The 24,591-nt window shown below is 38.7% G+C and overlaps 1 protein-coding gene and 1 long non-coding RNA gene across 6 annotated transcripts in view; one reads left to right on the forward strand and one right to left on the reverse strand.

The window, feature by feature from the left end:
• ENKUR (enkurin, TRPC channel interacting protein) overlaps positions 1-24,591 on the reverse strand; it is a 43,311-nt gene that overhangs the window by 4,377 nt on the left and 14,343 nt on the right. For 2 of the 4 annotated variants that reach the window (XM_067030445.1, XM_059058139.2), the window contains exons 4-5: positions 15,473-15,619; positions 8,556-9,615 (exon numbers count right to left, since the gene is read on the reverse strand). In XM_067030445.1, coding sequence (XP_066886546.1) covers positions 9,442-9,615; positions 15,473-15,619 — 321 coding nt within the window. In that variant the 3' untranslated portion in view covers positions 8,556-9,441. Of the gene's footprint in view, positions 1-8,555; positions 9,616-15,472; positions 15,620-24,591 lie in introns of those variants that run through there. The other 2 variants (XM_059058141.2, XM_067030444.1) reach the window with 2 other exon arrangements.
• Positions 15-24,418, forward strand: LOC136793867 (uncharacterized). Of its 2 annotated transcripts, none has more exons than XR_010839897.1 (4): positions 15-180; positions 9,126-9,271; positions 9,613-9,711; positions 21,653-24,418. It is a non-coding gene; the product is annotated as an uncharacterized lncRNA (long non-coding RNA). The 2 variants fall into 2 exon arrangements; XR_010839898.1 differs by having other exon boundaries at positions 9,523-9,711; positions 21,653-21,806.

Genomic DNA, 24,591 nt, shown 5'->3' on the forward strand with positions numbered 1-24,591 from the left:
GAGATAGAAAGGAAAGCAGACAGCTGCTGAGTCCCTCTGTTGTGCTGCTTTCCTTGCTTAAAAGAAACTTTGAATCCTACTGGTGAATAGGGGGCCTTGAGCGTGTAATAGCAAACTCTGATTATTATGTCCGCTTAGGTGATACAAGAACGACATCACTGGAACACGATCCTATGAAAGGTAAGACTTGACAGACTTCTGAGCCATGAAAGGTCCAATTCCTTTTAATAGTCATGAAGAGGGTGGCGTAGGCATGAAAGAAAAGGTTCTTGGGCAGGCTGGGAAGCTGTGGACCCTTGTTATTCCACGGCAAAATATTTGGTAAAATTGTCTCTTGTACTGTCAGAAGAGAAACCACGTGACTTAGCTATACTCTCGAGGGGGACTGTTTGTAAAAACTTAGGACATTGTGGTGGGTCAACTGCTCCTTGTTTTTAACATGATACTAAGGAAGAGAAGAACTCAGGCCAGTTTGCACAGAAAGATGGGAGTGAATAGAGTTAAGGGAGGTTCTCTGAATGTGGCCTGAAATCTAAAGTTAATAAATGTGTAGGCTTCCAGTGTTTCTAAGAAAGAGAAGAACACCAAACACAGCAATCAGTAGACTCAATGCACACCCCACCACTAGGAAGATGAAAGCAGATCTCAGATCGTTGCAATGAACCCAGACTGGAAATTCAACATGGTGTGGCCAAGGACAGGGCAAGGTCCCATATTCATGGCCTCTCTTCCATCCAGAATGAACACACAGGCATAGTGAAAGTCAACAAAACCTCTGCTTTCTTGATGGAATCTACAGATCATGGCTGATAATTAATGATGGGACGATAAAAATCTATTCCTTGCCTGAGTGCTTACACTGACTATATGATACCTCTCTTGGCAAGCGTCTTCTGATCTCCACCGACAGAAGAAAACCACGTATCTGTTGCATTGGAGTAATTCTCCTATAGACACATATATCATTACTTTTATCTCACACACATACGCCTAGAGCATCATTTGGAAAGTACACAGAGGCTGGTCACAGTGGCTGCTTCTGGGCAGGGGAATTCAGTGGCCACAGGAAAGGAGCGTGAGGGAGACTTACTTCTCCTTACTCACCTTTGGGTAGCTATGAATTTTGAATTTTTCACCATGTATATACATCACCTATTCACTCACCCCCCCACACACACAGCAATGTTTAAAAGAGTTTCTAATGAAGTTACAAGTGTACGTACCTTTTGACCTAGTTATTTTACTCCTGGGAATGATTTTCTACAAATATAGCCAAATGTGTAAAATGCGGTAGGTTCAAGGTCAGTTACTTCAGCGTTGCTTTTAATAGGAAATACTGAAAAAACTTATGAAATAACTTAAATGTCCATCAGTAGAGTACTGGTAAAATATATTATATACACGCATACAACTTAATACCGTACATCTACAAAAAGGAAGGAAGAACATTATGTATTGATAAAAAACGAGCTTATTAACTGAAAAGGTAGGTGTTATTGTGTGCTCTTAGTTTTTAAAAAGTGAGAGACATATGTATATATATATAAAATACATAATTAGGTGTATTTCATGATAGATATGTATATATCCATCCATGTATATATGTACATATATCATATATATACACACACACATATAGGTATATATACATTTATATATATATTAAAAATATACATATATACATATACATACATATATTCATTTGCTTTTTTTTTTTTTTGCGGTACGCAGGCCTCTCACTGCTGTGGCCTCTCCCGTTGCAGAGCACAGGCTCCGGACGCACAGGCTCAGCAGCCATGGCTCACGGGCCCAGCCGCTCCGTGGCACGTGGGATCTTCCCGGACCGGGGCACGAACCTGTGTCCCCTGCATCGGCAGGCGGATTCTCAACCACTGCGCCACCAGGGAAGCCCGCTTTTTCAAAAATTTGATTTCTTTCTTTTTTTTTTTTTTTTCCTGACTATGCTGCGAGGCTTGCAGGAACTTATATATATTTTATTTTTGACTGTGTTGGGTCTTGTTGCTGCGCACAGGCTTTCTCTGGTTGTGGCGAGCGGGGGCTACTATTCGTTGCGGTGCGCGGGCTTCTCACTGCGGTGGCTTCTCTTGTTGTGGAGCACAGGCTCTAGGCTCGCGGGCTTCGGTAGTTGCAGCACGAGGGCTCAGTAGTTGTGGCTTGCGGGCTCTAGAGCGCAGGCTCAGTAGTCGTAGCACATAGGCTTAGTTGCTCTGTGGCATGTGGGATCTTCCTGCACCAGAACTCGAACCCGTGTCCCCTGCATTGGCAGGCGGATTCTTAACCACTGCACCACCAAGGAAGTCCATTCATTTGCTTTTATGTTTCTGAAAAGGTACATAAAAAATTGAAGCATTGGCTGTCTCAGGAAAGGAGAACTTGGTGGTAGAGGTTCAGGGGTGGGAGGAAAGCTTTTTATTCCAAAAGAATTTCACAGATGTTTTCCACATCAGCAGCATCATGTAGGTAAGTGTATACCCGAACTTCATAGACAACACTCATCTGAGTGCCTAGCTGAAGGCAGGTAAACAAACAAACAAACAAACACCCATCCAGTCTCATTTCCTATAGAGGCAGCATCTTTTAGAATAAAAAGTCTGTATCTAAAGGCCCTATCTGCATGTGCAGTTTAAACAAATTATTATGTGCATGGTCTTTTTACACCAATCCTGTGAAACATTATCTTTAGTTTTCAGGGATAATTAGCATTAACTTAGTCTGTTGCTAATTTCAGTTCTTTCTCATCAAGCACATTATGTGTGAAGAAAAAAATGACCTCATTCAGTATTTTCTTATTATGAAGACAAGTTTTTGTTTTTTGTTTTGTTTTGTTTTGTCACAGATACCGCCTAAAAGCATAGAGGCTCTGGCACAGTCAGAGAGAATGTTCTTCTGTAACTGGAACCACTCTTTCTAGCTAAAGGGATATTATCCCATTTCTTTTTAAACTCTTCTCCTCCCCTCCCTCTCCCTGTCCTTTTCCCTCTCTCCTGTTCTCCCTTCCTTCCTTTTTCCTTTCAGCACTAGTTTTCTAGAGAGACCATCTACTTAAAATCCTTAGAGTGAAAAACACCCTGTGACTGAAAACCTCAAATGACTATTATTAAGAAAATTTTCATCCAAAAAGATCTGAAAACAAGTGATGGTTTTCACTTAACATTTTTTCCAGTTTGTCAAATGGTGGGTTGAGCTGATGAGGGTGGGTGAACAGCACTGGCTCTGGATTCTCTAACGATTTTCTGCATTCCCATCAGTCTAAAGACCAAACTTCTGCTTAAGCCAGGTTGAAAACAGTCATATAGTTTTATAGTGATAGGCCATTAGAACTGGAAGGAGGGTGAGACAGAATCTAGTTCAGTTTGCTTTACAGATGGAACTAAGGTTGGGGAACGCTAAGTGATTTGCCCCAAACGTCACATAACTTACTGTCAGAGACAGACCTGCTTATTTTATTCACCATAGCACATCAGAGCAGGAAAAAAGAAATGCTCCAAAAAAACTACCTTGCTCTTTTTGTCCCTTATAAATGTTTGTCTCCAACTTGGAGTAATCAGTATTTATGAATAGACCACCTTCTGTGAAATTAGATTGCCCTCTTAAGAGTTAATTATGATATTAAGCAGCATTGGTTTCCTTAACTGCTGAAAAATGTCCTTGAGGGGCTGAAAAGTTTCCTTCACTTTGGTTCATGTGGGCTGTATTAATGGGCATCTTAAGTCACATGCTAATTTGGGGACAATGAGATTAACATACCTGGAGAGATAAAAGGATTTCAACAGAAGAGTTTGGACTGCAAATATAAAACAGAAGCAGAGGAGCCCGTATAGAAGGTGACCTGTGTCCTGCTCAGAAGCAGGGAAGAGGAAGGCGTGGCCAGGTGTTGAGAATTTCATTCCCATTGTCAAAGTTCTACCTTAGGAAAAGGGTACTCCTTTCGTGAATTTTCTTGGCTTCCTGGTTTTCTTCTGACCTCTTGGGTCACTCAATCTTTCATCTCCTTGCTCCTTCCTGCTCTCCCATCTGACTTCTAAGCACAAGAGCGGATGGGAGCTCATTCACTGTCTCCTCCCTCAATTCTCTGTCCCAAGGTGATCTCTCATGCTGCTGAATTTCAAAATTTATCATTCTACCCCAGATCTCTTTTCTGACTCAAGTATCTACCTACCTATCTAAATTTCCAACTAGATGTCACAAGATTACCATAAATACAACATGTCAAAAATCGTATTCTTGGGACTTCCCTGGCCCAGTGGTTAAGACTCCATGCTCCCAATACAGGGGACACAGGTTCGATCCCTGGTTGGGGAACTAAGATCCTGCATGCCGCATGATGTGGCAAAAAAATAAAGAAAGAAAGAACACTAGCTTAAAAAAAAAATTGTATTTTTCATTCTTCACCATAACCTCCTCCAATCTGCTCCTCCTTTAGATTTTTCCACCTCAGAAAATGGCACCCTCCCTGCCCAGTTGCTCAAATCAGAAATGTAGCTGTCATCCTTGAAACCACTCTCTTCTTCTCCTTTCAACCCATCACCAAGTTGCATTTTAATTTCTTAAATATTTCTGGAAGCCAACAGCTGCTCCTTGCCTTCACTACCACAGCCTTGGTCTATGCCACTATCTTCTTTGCCTGGAGGACTATGAGGGTCTCCTAATTAGTCTCCCCACATTCATCCATTCTTCCACTTTAATCCATATAACAAGTGATCATTTAAAAATACTCTTCGGGACTTCCCTAGTGGTCCAGCAGTTAAGACTCTGCGGTACCAACGCAGGGGGCCCGGGTTCGATCCCTGGTCAGAGACTTAGATCCTTGCATGCTGCAACTAAAGATCCCACATGCGGCAATGAAGATCCCATGTGCTGCAACTAAGACCTGGTGCAGCCGAATAAATATTTAAAAAATTAAAAAATAAAAATATTTTTCGCATCGTGCCACCTCCCTGCTTAAAACACACCAGTGGCCCCTGCTTCCGCCTTCACCTTCACTTTGCACCTTTCTCCCTTCTCTAAGCACCATCCAGCCCTAATGGCTGCCTTCCTCCTATGGGTTCAGGGTTGCCTGCCCCAGATCCTTTACACATTTTCTCTCTGCCTGGATTCTTTTTCCCTCCACAATATTTCTCTTCCCCATCTCTCCTAACGTTTACTCATTCTTTAGTCTATTTTTTTTTTTAATATTTATTTTTTGGCTGTGTTGGGTCTTCGTTTCTGTGCGCGGGCTTTCTCTAGTTGCAGCAAGTGGGGGCCACTCTTCATCGCGGTGCGTGGGCCTCTCACTATCGCAGCCTCTCTTGTTGCGGAGCACAGGCTCCAGGCGCGCAGGCTCAGTAGTTGTGGCTCACAGGCCTAGTTGCTCCGCGGCATGTGGGATCTTCCCAGACCAGGGCTTGAACCCGTGTCCCCTGCATTGGCAGGCAGATTCTCAACCACTGTGCCACCAGGGAAGCCCCTAGTCTATTTTTAAATGTCAGATCCTCAGAAATACATCCCCTTAACTATAAAATCTGATTTAGGACTCACTTTATATTCCCTTTCAAAATAGCCTCCTACTTTTTTTTTTCTTACCAATAACTAATTTCAATTTCTAATTGTAGATGCATTTGTCTGATTACTTCTGTCTTCCAACGTAGTTATTTTGTTCACTTTTCTACCCAGCAATCAGAACAGTTCCTAGCACATTATAGACAGTATTTGTTGAATGACAATGAATGAGCTTTGTTAGCTGAAGAGATTTTTATAATCTAAATTACTATTTTTTTACTCTGTTCTAGCCAAGATACCCTTTTGATTATGATTTTTCTTCCCACATAGCTTGATAACTAGGAGAGAACACACTGATCATTTAAGAGATAGTTCTTAGTTTAAAAAGTGATGTTCACAACACCCTTTCATGATAAAAATATGAAAAAAACCAAACAACTAGGAATAAAAGGAACTTATCTCAACATAATAAAAGCTATATACTAAAAACCTACAGTGAACATCATGGTGAAAGACTGAAAGCTTTTCCTCTAAGATCAGCAACAAGGCAGGGATGCTTGCTTTCACCACTTCTATTCAACGTAGTACTGGAAGTTCTAGTCAGAGCAACTGGCAAGAAAAAGACATAAAGGCATCCAAGTTGGAAAGGAAAAAGTAAAATTATCTGCAGATTATTTGATATTCCATGTAGAAATCTCTAAAGATTTCATACACACAAAAAAACCTGTTAGAATTAATGACTGAGCTCAGCAAAGTAGCAAGATATAAGGTCAACACACAAAAGTCAGTTGTATTTCTATAAACAATGAATGATCTAAAAAGGAAATTACAAAAACAATTCCATTCACAATAGCATCAAATATACTTAAGAATGAACTTAACCAAGGAGGTGAAAGACTTGTATAATGAAAATTATAATATGTTGCTGAAAGAAATTAAAGAAGACAAAAATAGATGGAAACACATCCCATGTTCATGGATTGGAAGACTTAATATACTTAAAATGTCAGTACTACTCAAACCAATCTACAGATTCAATGCAATCACTAGCAAAATCCCAATGACCTTTTTTTGCAGAAAAAGAAGAACCTATCCTAAATTCATGTGGAATCTCAAGGGACTCCGAATAGCCAAAACGATCTTGAAAAAGAAGAACAAGACTGGAGGATTCAACACTTTGATTTTAAAACTTACTAACATCATATATAAACATTAGCTCAAAATGGATCAAAGACCTAAATTTAAGACCTAAAACAATAAAACTCTTGCAAGAAAAAACAGGATAAAACCTTTACAACATTGGATTTGGCAGTGATTTCTTGGATATGACACCAAAGGCACAGGTAACAAAAGAAAAAATAGACACACTGGACACTTTGTGAAAATTGAAAAATTTTGTATATCAAAAGGCACTACTGGGGCTTCCCTGGTGGCGCAGTGGTTGAGAGTCCGCCTACCAATGCAGGGGACAAGGGTTCGTGCCCCAGTCCGGGAAGATCCCACATGCCGTGGAGCGGCTGGGCCCGTGAGCCATGGCCGCTGAGCCTGCGCGTCCAGAGCCTGTGCTCTGCAACGGGAGAGAGGCCACAACAGTGAGAGGCCCGCGTACCGCAAAAAAAAAAAAAAAAGCACTATCAATAAAGTAAAAAGGCAACCCATAGAAGAAAATATTTGCGAATCCTATATCTGATATGGGATTAATATCCAGAATATATAGGAAATTCCTAAAACTCAACAACAAAATCAAACAATCCAATTAAAAAGATGGGCAAAGGGCATTTCTCCACAGAAGATATACAAATGGCTAATAAGCACAAGAAAAGATACTCCATCAGTAATCAGTAGGGAAATGCAAACCAAACTAAAATGAGGTGCCACCTCACACCTATTAGTATGACTACTACCAAAAAACAGAAAACAACAAGTATTGGCAAGGATGCAGAGAAATTGGGACACTTGTACAGCATTGGTGGGAATGTAAAATAGTATAGCTGTTGTGGAAAAGAGTATGACATTTCCTCAAAAACTTAAAAATAGAATTACCATATGATTCAGCAAATCTACTTTTGGATATATACCCAAAAGAATTGAAAGCAAGGGGCTTCCCTGGTGGTGCAGTGGTTGAGAGTCCGCCTGCCAATGCAGGGGACGCGGGTTTGTGCCCCGGTCTGGGAAGATCCCACATGCTGCGGAGCGGCGGGGCCTGTGAGCCATGGCCGCTGAGCCTGCGCATCCAGAGCCTGTGCTGTGCAACGAGAGAGGACACAACAGTGAGAGGCTCACGTACCGCAAAAAAAAAAAAAAAAAAAGAATTGAAAGCAGGTTCTCAAAGAGATATTTGTATACCTATGTTCACAGCAGCCTTATTCACAACAGCTAAAACGTGGAAGCAACCCAAATGTCCATCAACAGAAGAAAGGATAAGCAAAATGTGGTATATACAGACAGTGGAGTATTATTCAGCCTTAAAAAGGAAGGAGATTCTGCATAAATGAGAATTTATCATATACAGTTGACCCTTGAACAACATGGGTTTGAACTGTGTGGGTGTACTTACATGTGGATTCTTTTCAATAATAAACACTGTGGTGCTACACGATCTGTGGTTGGCTGACTCTGAGGATATGGAACCATGGATATGGAGGAACCAAACAGACAGAGGACTAACTATAAGGTATATGCAGATTTTCAGCTGTGTGGAGGATCAGCGCCCCTTCATGGTTCAAGGGTCAACTGTACTCTATTTTATATCTGTCCTAAGGTAATAAAGGAATAAAGAAATGACGCCTAGACAGATATGTGAAAAAAAGTTTAAAGTGAGTTTTCAAAAATATTTGTATATAAAAATTTTTCTTTAATGAAAGTTAGCTTTTCTACAATGCTCCCAAATTCCGTGTTTGTGAAAAAGCTTGAAAAAATTATCATTGTTTTCTGTGCTGCCAACAGGATAAAAATCAGTGTAAGCAGTAAAAATTGTTATTGCTCTGATATTTTATAGTTTCATATATTTTACCAAATTTCTCTAATTTAAAATTTCATAAAAGAATCTTCTTCTTGGACATTTATAGGCTCATTTATTTTGAGTTGAAGACAGCTCTACTTACATAAACTTATTGCTTAATAAATTATGTAACCTTACAAATAGAAACATTAGATTTCACGAAATAGAGAAAGCCAAAAAGAAAAAGTAATATCCATTTTAGTGAAATACACATAGTAAATTATGGAACAAAGCACCTAGAATAGCAGTTTTTAAAAGTTGTATGTCTGGAAGAAGGCTATTCTCTTCCACAATCCTTAGTGACACAATTTATAAGCTGTCTCCTTGATTTTATGTTATCTTCTCAATTTTTCTTCCTCCAAATGTAAACCTCTCAGCCTATATATAACATTATGGATATTGAAAATATTTATAGCTGTAAGTAGCTGCAAATGACATAGGTTACCAGAAAATATATGTAATTTTTGGATCTCTAGAATAATATGTAGAAAATACTTCGGAGTAGTAAAAAAGCTTACACCACTATTTCCAATTCAAAATACTTTACAGTTTTTAACCTTGTATTCCTTGTATTAGGTAGTATAGAAAAAAATGTGAAGTTCTGAGTGCTGACTTTATTTTTCAGGGCCCAGAAAAGAATGCTTATCTGAAACAAGTACATAATAATAATGAATTATGATGCTATCAAACTGGAAAACCGAACATCAAATTTTAATCAGGTTATACATGGAAACCCTGACACTGGTGAAAACAAAATTTGTTTTCCTCTATGTAAGTAAATAATACAATTATTCTTTAAACATTGCCTAATTGTTTTGGTAAAGACTATATTTATACTCTTCATAGTATTTTACTCTTTGAAAAAAACTGATGATTTAATTTCTATGTTTTCCGGGGTTTTTTTTTCTATGTTAAAATTACTGTATTTTTAAAAATCCACATTACTTATTAGCAATATAAATAACTTTGTGCTTTTCAAGGACACCAATGTCGTGTTCCAGCTGCTTCATCTTTTCTTCCAGCTTCTGCTTGCGAAGCTTCTTTGGTATGGAGTCGATGAAGACCGAGAGGGACTGAAACTCCTTATGTACTTCTTCCCAATTCTTTTTCAGCCCCTGCAAATGGTAAAGAAAACTGTACATAGCAAAGTAAACTGCAGAAGCAGAGTAAATCACAAAGAAAATTGCACTGGGAAGGAAAAATGTAAACAGGTAAAGAAAGCTGACAAAAATAACTAAAAAATGATATGTGTTTATCAAGTTCTTGGCCACAGTAACAAAAAATACTGTACAGAGGCCAAGCCCTGTCCTTGAGTGTGTGCTCAATTCCCACTGGGAGTATTTATTTTCTTTGTTTTTAATGTTACTGTACTTGTTTTTACCATCAAATACGTGTATGCAGAGTTATGAGTAGTATGAAACTAAGCTCACAGCAAATGCTTTGGTAAAAACAACTTAGAGTTGATGTCCCAAGCAAAAAAACAATTTTGAACAGGAAATTATTTCTTACAAAAATTTTCATTTTTTTTCTTTAGAAAAAAAATATTATCCTCATTCTTCAACAGAGAAATCACATCAAAACACTTGATTCTGACTTACATGGCCATGTTTTCTTGTTTTCTTATATCTGACTAAATGGAATTGTATAAAATGCCAAAATTCAATTTAACAAGAGATGATCTTTTATGTGTTTTCAGTATTAGAAAGAATTCTTCCTCCATACAGTTAATGGATCTATACTTCCCATTAATTTATTCTAGAAATGACTGAAATATCATTACATGTGACACATATGCTAATTCAATAATGTAAGTTAATGTTTTATGTTCTCAGAAACCAACAAATTCAAAATTAGGAATCTCTTAGGAGCAATAAAGGTTATTTCCATCTCTGCACAGTTATCATTTCTTATCACAATGCACTAGAGGCTCCATTGACAAAATGGTCTTAAACTAATTGAACTCATGCAATGAAATTTTATAAACTGACACTTTCTGTTATTCACTATGGGTGCACAAGTCATTTTATTTACACAAAAATGAGAAGTAAAGCTGAAAGTAAAATTTAAAATATTGCCTGGAAATTATGATCCCTGACCCACAAAAACATATCCCATGCAAATGAAGACCAAAAGAAAGCTGGGGTAGCTATACTTATGACAGAAAAAACGGACTTTGAAACAAAGACTGTAATAAGGGACAAAGGGCATGACATAATGATAAAGGGGTTGATACAACAAGAGGATATAACATTTGTAAATATTTATGTACCCAACATAGGAGCATCAAAATATGAATGCAAATATTAACAAATTGAAAGAAAAAACCAGACAGCAATACTATAATAGTAGGGGACTTTAATATTCCACTTACATCAATGGATAGATCATCCAGACAGAAAATCAGTAAGGAAACATCAACTTTAAATGACAGGTTAGAGCAGATGGACTTCACAGATATATATATAAAACTTTCCATCCAAAAGCAACAAATACACATTCTTCTCAAGTGTACACAGAACATTCTCCAGTACAGATCATATGTTAGGCTACAAATCAAGTCTTAATAAATTTAAGAGGACTGAAATCATATCAAACATATTTTCTGACCACAATGGTATGAAACTAGAAATAGACCATAGTCTATTAAGTATGCAATAGCATTATGTTTAAAAAAACAAATACCTTAATAAAAAAATACTTTACTGCTAAAAAATGCTAACCATCATCTGGCAGTACAGCGTTTCCACAAATCTTCAATTTGTAAAAATCTCAGTATCTGTGAAGCACAGTAAAATGAAGTGCAATAAAACAAGGTATGGAGGCTTCCCTGGTGGCGCAGTGGTTGAGAATCCGCCTGCCAATGCAGGGGACGCGGGTTCGAGCCCTGGTCTGGGAAGATCCCACATGCCGCAGGGCAACTGGGCCCATGAGCCACAATCACTGAGCCTGCGTGTCATGAGCCTGTGCTCCGCAACAAGAGAGGCCCGCGATAGTGAGAGGCCCGCACACCACAGTGAAGAGCAGGCCCCGCTCGCCACAAGTAGAGAAAACCCTCGCACAGAAACGAAGACCCAACACAGCCATAAATAAATAAATTTAAAAACAACAACAACAAGGTATGCCTGTACCCTAATCAAGTGGGATTTATTCCAGGGAGGCAAGGCTGGTTCAATATTCGCAAATCAGTCAATGTGATACACTACGTTAATAAAATAAAGGATAAAAATCATATGATCACCTCAATTGATGCAGAAAAGCATGATAAAATTCAACCTCCATTTATGATAAAAAAAAAAAACTTTCAACAAAGTGCATACAGAGGGAACATACCTCAACATAATAAATGCCAAATACAACAAGCCCACAGCTAACATCATACTCAATGGTGAAAAGCTAAAAGCTTTTCCTCTAAGATCAGGAACAAGACAAAGATGCCCACTCTTGCCACTTTTATTCAACGTACTATTGGAAGTCCTAGCCGGAGCTCAGGAGTAGCATAATTTAAAATTATTGATAAATAAAAAAAAAAAGAAAATATGGTCCTTGAAAATCACGGCCATACATTTAGATTTATGAGAGAATTAGAAGTGTCTTATATAACAATACCTTCATAATAAGCCCTCATAGTACAAATTTAATCTTGTAAACCTCTTGGGGAGAAAATGGTTTATTTCCATGCTCAGGTAAAAATGACTACAAGTTTGGACACACTTTATAGAAAAGATTTGTTGAGAAAAAAGGCCACAATGCGGAACATTTCTCGAGTGAGATTATATCAAGGATTTGGGGAAGGGAAAAGACAGAAGCATCTTCTACGTTTTAAAAAGAGGGGGATGGGTTAACACAGTTCTTAATAGTGTATGAGAAGTAGTCCAATAAGAAGTCCTCGCAAGAATGCTGTTTTTCTACAGCCTTTCATTATGAAATGGGAAGTACGTGTCCACAGCGCCCCACAGGGTTGCCTACTGCAGAGAAGAAATCTCTCTATTTATACACTTTGAAATATCAAAGGTTTTTCATAGCTCCTTGGGTGATCTTTCCCTATTACTTGTCGTCACAGCAGCTACACGTTTTGTAGTATTTCTTTTTAAAGGATAGTTTTCTTTATCTTCCAGTGTGTACAATAACATTTGGATCAAAGTCCACCTCTAGGGATGGGAACTAAATGTGATTGATATTTCACATTATACCGAAATAGCCTCTTAGCGGTTTTGTGGTTATTTCATCTAAAAAAAAAAATCTTTTATCCACTGCAGCGATACTGATTTTCCCTTATCTTTAGTTCTTCATTTTTCTCTCTTCTAGTTTAATACTGAAATAATACTGTTAATTTTGGAAAAATTTCACATAGGGAGAAGCGGGCATAAAATAATAGGAAGTGTGTTCAGGTCCGTGCTCCTCTGCTGCCACCCCCCCCCCCCCATTCTCCACCTTCTGGTTCTGCGCTGTGACTAGGGGCTGGGCGGTGGTGGGGCTGAGGTATTTATTCCTATGGGCTGCTCCCCCGCCCCCCCCAGCGCTGTTCCCTCCAGCCTCTGCCTGAATTCAGCCAAGGCAGGCACCGGTGGGAGGAGAGAGAGCTCGGGGCACTTCTTCCCCCACCCTGGACATCGCCCGGACACGACTGCAGTGCCTGTCGGGGCCCCTCTTCCGGGCTCCAGCGCCCAGCCCGCTCCGGTAGCGCTGTTTCCTGCCCCTGCCCTTCCAGCACAGGGTGCTGGTGATTCCCACTGTCCCTAGTCCTGGGCGCCTCAAGTGTCCCTTGTTGGTTCCCTTAGCCCTGCCTCACCTCTGTAAATAGTTCCTGTGTAAATTCTCCTCAGAATCTCAGCCAACTGTGCCTTCTATCTCCTGCTGGATCCCGGGCGGGAAGAGCGTCCCTCTGTCACCTCTTATGCACGTGCTTATCACGTGGTAGGAAAAAACGGGCCTGGGAACTGCTCGATGTGAGTTTTAGTCCCTCTTCCGCTACTTGGTAATGTTGTGACCAGGGGCAAATGTAAACCAGCCTCCAAGTTCACTGACAGTAAGGACCACGTTTGTTCTGCTCGCAACAGTATATCCCCCAGGCTGGGTACAGTGAGTGGGACGTGGTGGATTAGATGTTCAGTGGATGAACGGAGGGGCGAATGAACAAACGTGCCCACTGCATACTGATATACCTGCATTTTACATCCTCATCTGTGAAATGAGACGTTTGGAATAATGAGACCAGACGATCCCTTCCTGGATAATGAGACGGTTATTTTATGAAGAACGAGCAGAAGGTGACCGTACTGTCAGAGAACTACATGCAACTCTGACGCAGGGAAGGGAGCAGGGCTCAGGGCTTGTCAGGGACAGAGCTCGGGCTTTGTTACCATGGCAGCTACACTACCCAGCTAATAAGGCATCCAAGGGAGGGTCAGCTATTGTCTATCAAAGTGTCTACAAAGAAACTCCGTAGTGACCACATCAGGAAGCTGAGGGCTGCTGACCCACTAAGGAGGTGCCTGAGGCAAGAGCCTTTTCCTTCCCAGGGAAGTTCTTCCTTTCTTTTCCTATTTTTCTTAGATATAAAAACCTGGCTTTCACAAAAGCATGTATGCTTTAAGAAGGGCAGAATCCGATGGAGGGAGGGAGGGAGAGAGGGAGGGAGGGAGGGAGGGAGAGAGGGAGGGAAGGAGGGAGGGAGGGAACCAAAGAGCCGTGCTCTTCCTGCAAATGACGGGCCGGGTCCCACTTCCACGTGTGCCAGCCTTCTTGCCTGCCTGTCTTCCTTCCTCCTCTCCAGCGCACCATTATTCATCGCCTGTGTTTACACTGGGCACTAGGTTAGGCATTGCAGAGATTGCTGGCGACAAAGAGACAGGGTCCCTGCCCTCGGGCCACTCCTGCTGTCTGGGATATCCTCTTACTCTGCAGTTTAAGGCGCAGCTAAAGACCTACCTACGTCCTGCACTGGATGTTCATGCCTGTGAACCTTATAATACGTATCATCTGTACACACACACACATCTTTCTATATGTACCTAGATACACAGCACCTCTTATCAATTAAATTACAACATTATCCATAGCAGAAATTTTATTTTATGCCCCTTGGGGCCTAGCATGAAACTCTATGCAGAACAGACATTTAATAAATGTTTACTGATGATTGGGATGGCACTGATAAAATGCTAAGAATTTATACCGGCATATGAATCCATTGTTCAATAGAAATTAATGTTGTAAAAATAGGGTTTTTTTCTGTTTTGAAAAGGTCACTAGAAATGACTTTGTAGAAAGCTTTCAAAGTAACAAAACAAAGAATAAAGTACTATTTTTACCTCTATAAGAGAGCACAACTATAGAACAGTGTCAGTAAGGTGCTTAAATAAATACTCTCTAAAGATGATGGAGCAACGGTGCTCACATCCCCCAATATTTTAAACGCTTCAGACACAAGTCTTGCATTAAAAACTACAGTGTCTAAGTGTCTTTAAGTCTGTTTTATTACAAATAAAGAAAACATATGTAAAGTCTAACACCTGGTTATTTTAAAATCTGGACACTTGCTTATAAGAAAGAAAGAAAGTTAGTTGGTCTAGGGACAGTTTCAATTATTCTAGAGCTCCACCTAGTGAAAAATATCTACCTTATGGATATTATTTTTGAAAAATTCAGGGGCATGGGAATGAAAATCAAAATGATTTTTTACTTTATTTATGTACTTTCGTTGAAGGAGAAGCTTAGCTTGCTTATGACACTACTTCAGGAAGAAGCAGAAGCTCACCTAGTTGGAAACAAATTATTATTCAACAATCCCTATATCACAACTTTTTGCTCTCCCCAAAGAGCCAGCTTTGTTGCATGCAGTTGTCACTATAAGCAAAAGAGAGTGTTCTGATTTCAAAATCAAAGTGCTGGCCTTAATAATCACTGATGGTGGACCTTTCTCTCACAGATGATTTAAAGAGTTACACATGAATGTAAACTATAGACGCTTACCTGCAGAACTGCCTCCCTTTCTTCATCAGATAGCCTTTTCATAGCTGCTTCCCTGAGGTTTTCCTGGATATAGTTTTCATATTCTTCCTGGGCTTTCTTCACTTCTTCATTTTGCTTACGTATATATTCAGGCGTGACACCATAATCCTTGTAAAGATTTTTCAGAAAAATAAAAATCAACATCTTGAAAGTAATATTATATATGTGTACATACCAACCAATGATTAGGAGCAAAAGAAATGTTACAGACTTAAAGCCTTTGCTCAAAACACTGCAAGTTAACAAAAGGCAGTGATTTTTTTTTTTTTTCCTATTCAGAACTAGTTGATTCTGGTCATTTAAAACCATCTGTGCTGTTATCATGGCTGTTTGTTTTCCCTCTTTTGAATGTTCCCAGTGCCTGTTCTTGGCTGATGACTTGGCCCTTACTTTACCCCGAAGAAATGGATTTTCTTTATTTCTTTTAGGTGCTTCAGATTTTACCTTGAAATATCTCAAATATCTTAAGGTCTCTTGTGCATGATCTCGTAAAAAAAAAAAAAAAAAAAAAAAAAAAAAAAAAGGGAAGATAAATGCTTCCAATGCATTGTAAGAACAAACTCTTAAAGATGTTAGGCAAACCTGCTTTAAGAAACAATTGAGTTGGGCCCCTAAGGTTGTTTTTGGAGGTACAAAATACAATTTTAAGCTCCTGGGCTGCTTACAAGGACTGACAGTGAAGCAATCAGCTATGATTCTTTCAAGTTAGTGAATGTGTTGATATCACTGTGTAGAGAAACAGAACTACTCCCTGTTCATTCTTCAGAGAATTATTTGAGGATGTATTTGGTGCCAGCTACACCAGTAAATAAGAAAGGCAAAGTTTCTGTCCTCATGGAATGTGTATTCTATAGTGAGAGAAACTCACCTAAAATAAAGTATAAAATAATATATATAAGTGCTCCACAGTAAAACAGAGCAAGAAAAAAGAAAGTCATGAGAGGTATTTGAGATAAGTAAAGATGTCAGGGAAGACCAGAGGGCAGACAGCAGAAGCAAGAACTACAATCCTGCAGTCTGTGGAACAAAACCCACATTCACAGAAAGATAGACAAGATGAAAAGGCAGACAGCTATGTACCAGATGAAGGAACAAGATAAAACCCCAGAAAAACAACTAAATGAAGTGAAGATAGGCAACCTTCCAGCAAAAGAACTCAGAATAATGATAGTGAACATGATCCAGGACCTCGGACAAAGAATGGAGGCAAAGATTGAGAAGATGCAAGAAATGTTTAACAAAGACCTAGAAGAATTAAAGAACAAACACCTAGAAGAATTAAAGAACAAACAAACAGAGATGAACAATACAATAACTGAAATGAAAAATATACTATAAGGAATCAATAGCAGAATAACTGGGGCAGAAGAACAGATAAGGGACCTGAAAGACAGAATGGTGGAATTCACTGCCATGGAACAGAATAAAAAAAAAAGAATGAAAAGAAATGAAGACAGCCTAAGAGACCTCTGGGACAACATTAATCGCAACAACATTTGCGTTATAGGGGTCCCAGAAGGAGAAGAGAGAGAGAAAGGACCCTAGAAAATATTTGAAGAGATTACAGTCGAAAATTTCCCTAACATGGGAAAGGAAATAGCCACCCAAGTCTAGGAAGTGCAGAGAGTCCCAGGCAGGATAAACCCAAGGAGAAACATGCCAAGACACATAGTAATCAAACTGACAAAAATTAAAGACAAAGAAAAAATTATTGAAAGCAGCAAGGGAAAAATGACAAATAACATACAAAGGAACTCCCATCAGGTTAACAGTTGATTTCTCAGCAGAAACTCTACAAGCCAGAAGGGAGTGGCATGATATATTTAAACTGATGAAAGGGAAGAACCTACAACCAAAATTAGTCTACCTGGCAAGGATCTCATTCAGATTCGATGGAGAAATCAAAAGGTTTACAGACAGGCAAAAGCTAAGAGAATTCAGCACCACCAAACCACCCCTACAACAAATGCTAAAGGAACTTCTCTAAGTGGGAAACACAAGAGAAGAAAAGGACCTACAAAAACAAATGCATCACAGTTAAGAAAATGGTAATAGGAACATACATATGGATAATTACCTTAAACATGAATGGATTAAATCCTCCAATGAAAAGACACAGGCTTCCTGAATAGATACAAAAACAAGACCCATATATATGCTGTCTACAAGAGACCCACTTCAGACCTAGGGACACATAAAGACTGAAAATGAGGAGATGGAAAAAGATATTCTATGCAAATGTAAATCAAAAGAAAGCTGGAGTAACAATACTCATATCAGATAAAACAGACTTTAAAATAAAGAATGCTACAAGAGACAAGGAAGGACACTAAATAATGATCAAGGGATCATTCCAAGAAAAAGATATAACAATTATAAATATATATGAACCCAACATAGGAGCACCTCAATACATAAGGCAACTGCTAACAGCTATAAAAGAGGAAATCGACAGTAACACAATAATAGTGGGAGACTTTAACACTTCACTTACACCAATGGACAGATCATCCAAAGAGAAAATTAATAAGGAAATACAAGCTTTAAATGACACAACAGACCAGATAGATTTAACTGATATTTATAGGACATTCCATCCAAAAACAGAAGATTACACTTTCTTCTCAAGTGCAAATGGAACATTCTCCAGGATAGATCACATCTTGGGTCACAAGTCAAGCCTCAGTAAAGTTAAGAAAATTGAAATCATATCAAGCATATTTTCTGACCACAACGCTATGAGATTAGAAATCAATTACAGGGGAAAAAAACCCATTAAAAACACAAATACACGGAGGCTAAACAATACATTACTAAATAACCAAGAAATCAAAGAGGAAATCAAAAAATACCTAGAAACAAATGACAATGAAAACACGATGATCCAAAACCTATGGGATGCAGCAAAAGCAGTTCTAAGAGGGAAGTTTACAGCAATAGAAGCCTATCTCAAGAAACAAGAAAAATCTCAAATAAACAATCTAACCTTACACCTAAAGGAAATAAGAGAAAGAAGAACAAACAAAACCCAAAGTTAGTAGAAGGAAAGAAATCATGAAGAGCAGAAATAAATGAAATTGAAACAAAGAAAACGATAGCAAAGATCAATAAAACTAAAAGCTGGTTCTTCGAGAAGATAAAATTGATAAACCATTGGCCAGACTCATCATGAAAAAGAGGAGGAGGACTCAAATCAATAAAATTAGAAATGAAAAAGGAGAAGTTACAACAGACACCGCAGAAATACAAAGCATCCTAAGAGACTACTACAAGCGGCTCAATGCCAATAAAATGGACAATCTGGAAGAAATGGACAAACTCTTAGAAAGGTATAACCTTCCAAGACTGAACCAGGAAGAAATAGAAAACATGAACAGACCAATCACAAGTAATGAAATTGAAATTGTGATTAAAAATCTTCCAACAAACAAAAGTCCAGGACCAGATGGCTACACAGTGAATTCTATCAAACATTTAGAGAAGAGCTAACACCCACGCTTCTCAAACTCTTCCCAAAAATTGCAGAGGAAGGAAAACCCCCAAACTCATTCTATGAGGCCACCATCACCCTGATACCAAAACCAAACAAAGATACTACAAAAAAAGAAAAGTACAGACCAATATCACTGATGAATATAGTCAATAAAATACTAGCAAACAAAATCCAACAACACATTAAAAAGGATCATACACCATGATCAAGTGGGGTTTATCCAGGGATGCAAGGATTCTTCAATATATGCAAATCAATCAATGTGATACACCATATCAACAAACTGAAGGAGAAAAACCATATGATCATCTCAATAGATGCAGAAAAAGCTTTTGACAAATTCAACACCCATTTATGATAAAAACTCTCCAGAAAGTAGGTATAGAGGGAACCTACCTCAACATAATAAAGGCCATATAAGACAAACCCACAGCAAATATCAGTCTCAATGGTGAAAAACTGAAAGCATTTCCTCTAAGATCAGGAACAAGACAAGGATGTCCACTCTCGCCACTATTAGTCAACACCGTGTTGGAATTCCTAGCCATGGCAATCAGAGAAGAAAAATAAAAGGAATACAAATTGGAAAAGAAGAAGTAAAACTGTCACTGTTTGCAGATGTCGTGACACTATACATAGAGAAACCTAAAGATGCCACCAGAAAACTATTAGAGCTAATCAACGAATTTGGTAAAGTTGTAAATAATTACATAATTAATGCACAGAAATCTCTTGCATTCCTACAAACTAATGATGAAAAACATGAAAGAGAAATTAAGGAAACACTCCCATTTACCACTGCAACAAAAAGAATAAAATACCTAGGAATAAACCTACCTAGGGAGACAAAAGACCTGTATGCAGAAAACTGTAAGACACTGATGAATGAAATTAAAGATCATACAGATGGAGAGATATACCATGTTCCTGGATTGGAAGAATCAATATTGTGAAAATGACTATACTACCCAAAGCAATCTAGAGATTCAGTGCAATCCCTATCAAATTACCAATGGCATTTTTTACGGAACTAGAACAAAAAAATCTTAAAATTTGTATGGAGACACAAAAGACCACGAATAGCCAAAGCAGTCTTGAGGGAAAAAAAACGGAGCTGGAGGAATCAGACTCCTTGACTTCAAACTATACTACAAAGCTACAGTAATCAAGACAATGTGGTATTGGCACAAAAACAGAAATATAGATCAATGGAACAGGATAGAAAGCCCAGAGATAAACCCACGCACATATGGTCACCTTATCTTTGATAAAGGATGCAAGAATATACAGTGGAGAAAAGGCAGCCTCTTCAATAAGTGGTGCTGGGAAAACTGGACAGCTACATGTAAAAGAATGAAATTAGAACACTCCCTAACACCATACATAAAAATAAACTCAAAATGGATTAGAGACCTAAATAGAAGACTGGACACTATAAAACTCTTGGAGGAAAACATAGGAAGAACACTCTTTGACATAAATCACAGCAAGATGTTTTTTGATCCACCTCCTAGAGTAATGGAAATAAAAACAAAAATACACAAATGGGACCTAATGAAACTTAAAAACTTTTGCACAGCAAAGGAAACCATAAACAAGACGAAAAGACAACCCTCATAATGGGAGAAAATATTTGCAAATGAATCAATGGACAAAGGATTAATCTCCAAAATATATATAAACAGCTTGTGCAGCTCAATATTAATGAAACAAACAACCCAATTCAAAAATGGGCAGAAGACCTAAATAGACATTTCTCCAAAGAAGACATTCAGATGGCCAAGAAGCACATTAAAAAACTGCTCAACATCACTAATTTATAGAGAAATGCAAATCAAAACTACAATGAGGTATCACCTCACACCAGTTAGAATGGGCATCATCAGAAAATCTGCAAACAACAAATGCTGGAGAGGGTGTGGAGAAAAGGGAACCCTCTTGCACTGTTGGTGGGAATGTAAATTGATACAGCCACTATGGAGAACAGTATGGAGGTTCCTTAAAAAACTAAAAATAGAATACCATATGATCCAGCAATCCCACTACTGGGCATATACCCAGAGAAAACCATAATTCAAAAGGACCAATGCACCCCAATGTTCATTGCAGCACTATTTACAATAGCCAGGACATGGAAGCAACCTAAATGCCCATCGATGGACGAATGGATAAAGAAGATGTGGTACATATATGCAATGGAATATTACTCAGCCATAAAAAGGAATGATATTAGGTCATTTGTAGAGACGTGGATGGATCTAGAGACTGTCATACAGAGTGAAGTTAAGTCAGAAAGAGAAAAACAAATATCGTATATTAATGTATATAGGTGGAACCTAGAAAAATGATACAGATGAACCGGTTTGCAAGGCAGAAATTGAGACACAGATGTGGAGAACAAACGTATGGACACCAAGGGGGGAAAGTGGCAGGGGGTGGTGGTGGTGGGATGAGTTGGGAGATTGGGATTGACATGTATACACTGATATGTATAAAATGGATAACTAATAAGAACCTCATGTATAAAAAAAAATAAAATTAAGTTAAAGAAAAAAACAATGTCAGGGAAGACCTCTCTGAGGAAGTAGCTGTTGAGAGATATGAGTCATTAAAACTATTCACAAATATTCTGGTTCTTCTCCTTCTAGGCACTTGGTATGCCAATATTTTCCTGCTCCCCTTCAAGTAAGATGCAGCCATGTGACCTGAATTTCCCCGTGTGAGTGGAAGGAATGTCCTTTTGGGGTAGAAGCCTCATGAACTAACGGTTGACTTGTCATGCTCTTTTTCTCTCTGGTATGGTGATGGGTGATGTTTTGGGTTGCCTGGGTCCTGGAATGAGGACAAGAAGCAGAGCTCCCAACAACCCTCAATGCACAGGCAGCACAAGCAAGCAATAAAACTTAGTTGCTTTTAGTTACTGAAATTCGGGGGTTGTTAACCACAGCACAACCTAACCTAATCCTGACAACAAGGGATAGAAATCCTAGCTACAAATGTGTTCTGGAAAGCTGCAAAGCACTATACAAATAGACTCTAAGAGCTCAGTATTCTGGTAAGTTAAGTTTCATGGTAAGCAGTTCAATCCATTTCAGGAAACACTGAGGGCAACACCTCGTTTCAGCTTAGTACAATCATTGAGGTTCACAATGATGACTGTGTCATCACAAGTGATTAAATTATATTTGGCTTATACTCTGTTTAGGAAAAAGAACTACCTCACAAATGGGTAAAAGCTGCAGTGATCGGAAATATTCCCATGTGCTGGATCATTGAGGGCTAATGCACACTATTAATATTACTAATTGCATATATTATAATATCCTCTCTTTACTGAACTTCTATTAGGTACCAGGTATTGTGTCAAGTGCTTAATATATTTTATATCATTTAATCCTTACCATGCTGTGATAAATGTAATAACTTGTTAAATATCACAAAGTTAAGTAAGTGGCAGAGTTAGAATTAGAAATGCTTGTCTTCCTATTATTGCTATGTAACTCAGGCAAACATCCATGCTTCAGTTTGCTTACACAAATTATTCTCATGGCATAAATGGGCAAGTAATACTTTATTTGGAACTAAAACATGAGGTTCATTCACTTTTAAAAAATGGCCTTGCCTTTAAAAGGACTTACTATCTCACTTACCAATAATAGATTTTATTTTATTTTATTTTTTTTTTTTTTTGCGGTACGCGGGCCTCTCACTGTTGTGGCCTCTCCCGCTGCGGAGCACAGGCTCCGGACGCGCAGGCTCAGCGGCCATGGCTCATGGGTCCAGCCGCTCCGCGGCATGTGGGATCCTCCCGGACCGGGGCACGAACCCGCGTCCCCTGCATCGGCAGGCGGACTCTCAACCACTGCGCCACCAGGGAAGCCCAATAATAGATTTTAAAGCTTAACTTGGATAAGTAGAACGTAAGTTGAGTTAGTCCTTCGAAAGCCCTGACTGGTTAGCCATCGAGAGTACACTAGGAGCAGAGAATTTGCGTGGCTTCGTAGACAAGCACAGGTAGACTAACCTCGTATTTTTCTGTCTCTGTGATGGAGACTCTCAATTTCCTGTTCACGGCAGAAAATGTATTGAAGTGGACAGCTTAGGTGGAAGGCAGCCAGTGTGGTGGTTTGTGGCATGACCATCACAGGAGAAGGGTTTTTACGTGACGGTGGAGAAATGATGGATTGGAAATGGCTTTAAAGAACCAGAATGAAATTTCTGCTTTTCAACACCCTATGGGACAAGGACCCTGAAGAGCCTCCAGGGGCCACAGAAGGAGGACGTATCTAGAGAAACTTGAATCTTTGTTAAGTATGAGCTGCCAACTCCCAGATTCCTACTGAGGTCTTCCAAAGGTGTCTCAGCCAGCTGAGTGACAAGGGTTTCTCAGGGAATAAGCAGCGTTCTCTGACAACAGCCTTGAGGTTCCTGTTTCGATGGTGAACAGTCATTGGATTCACCATGGTAGATCACTGGATGACAAGCCCCTCTTACATCAGTGTTACATCAGTGCTACAATTTCCTCTTTTTCTCTTCTTTTCTTTCTTATTTCCTTCCTTTCTTTTTTTGCCCAAGTTATTATTATGCATTATTATTCTTTAGGATTTTGTATTCATATTATACTATGTGTGCTTCCAGCACTTTTGTGCTCTATACGCATGCAAAGTAAAATAGGTCTTATATAAGGTATTTTTCATAAGCTTTTTAAATTTTAAAGTTCTATATTTAAACTGCTAAACCCAAGCTTCTATAATTTTCAACAATGAAATTATATGCCTATCTGATAAGCACCTTTTCAGATAGAAATGAAGGTGCTGAAAAGACTAAACATTGTACAGTACTTTCAAGGTCTGCTTGACTGCAAACCAAACACAAATGAGTATATTCAAACTGAAGTAGTACTGTGAATTATTTACAGTACACTGATAGGATGGATGGTTCTTAAGTTGTTTTCCTCTTCATTTCTCTCATTCTGTTAGCAAGATAATGTAAACTAGTGACTAAACCTTAGGCTCTTCTGAAAGGTTATTCCTTCTAGATTTATAGTAACAACTGTGCTTCTAGTGACAATTCTACCTCACCGAAAATGAGTACCTTTTAGAGAATGTTTGCCATAAATGTTAAATACATTAATAGCTGAAATTACAAAAGACAATGATAGTTTCCCTCTACTGAACTATATGTTGCTGTTCATTCCAAATTGTCTGTAATTTCATCATACTAGATTTGGACCAAACACGGACTTTAGAGGAGTGAGAACTGAAAATCTAGATAATTTGTCCAGTGAGAGCACTAGTTTTTTAATTGAAGTACAGTTGATTTACAATATTATATTAGTTTTAGGTGTATAACGTAGTGGTTCAAAATTTTTATAGATATAAACTCCATTTAAAGTTATTATAAAAGGTTAGCTATATTTCCCTTGTATCTTATTTATTTTATCTGTAGTAATCTGTACCTCTTAATCCCCTACCCCTTTCCAACCCCTTCCCCTTTCCCTCTCCCCAATGGTAACCATTAGTTTGTCAGTGAGGGCACTATTAGTGATAATACAGACAATCATTATGAATACCATATTTAAATTATC

This window comes from Kogia breviceps, chromosome 3 (genome assembly GCF_026419965.1).
Source record: "Kogia breviceps isolate mKogBre1 chromosome 3, mKogBre1 haplotype 1, whole genome shotgun sequence".
NCBI classification, from domain to species: Eukaryota; Metazoa; Chordata; class Mammalia; order Artiodactyla; family Physeteridae; genus Kogia; species Kogia breviceps.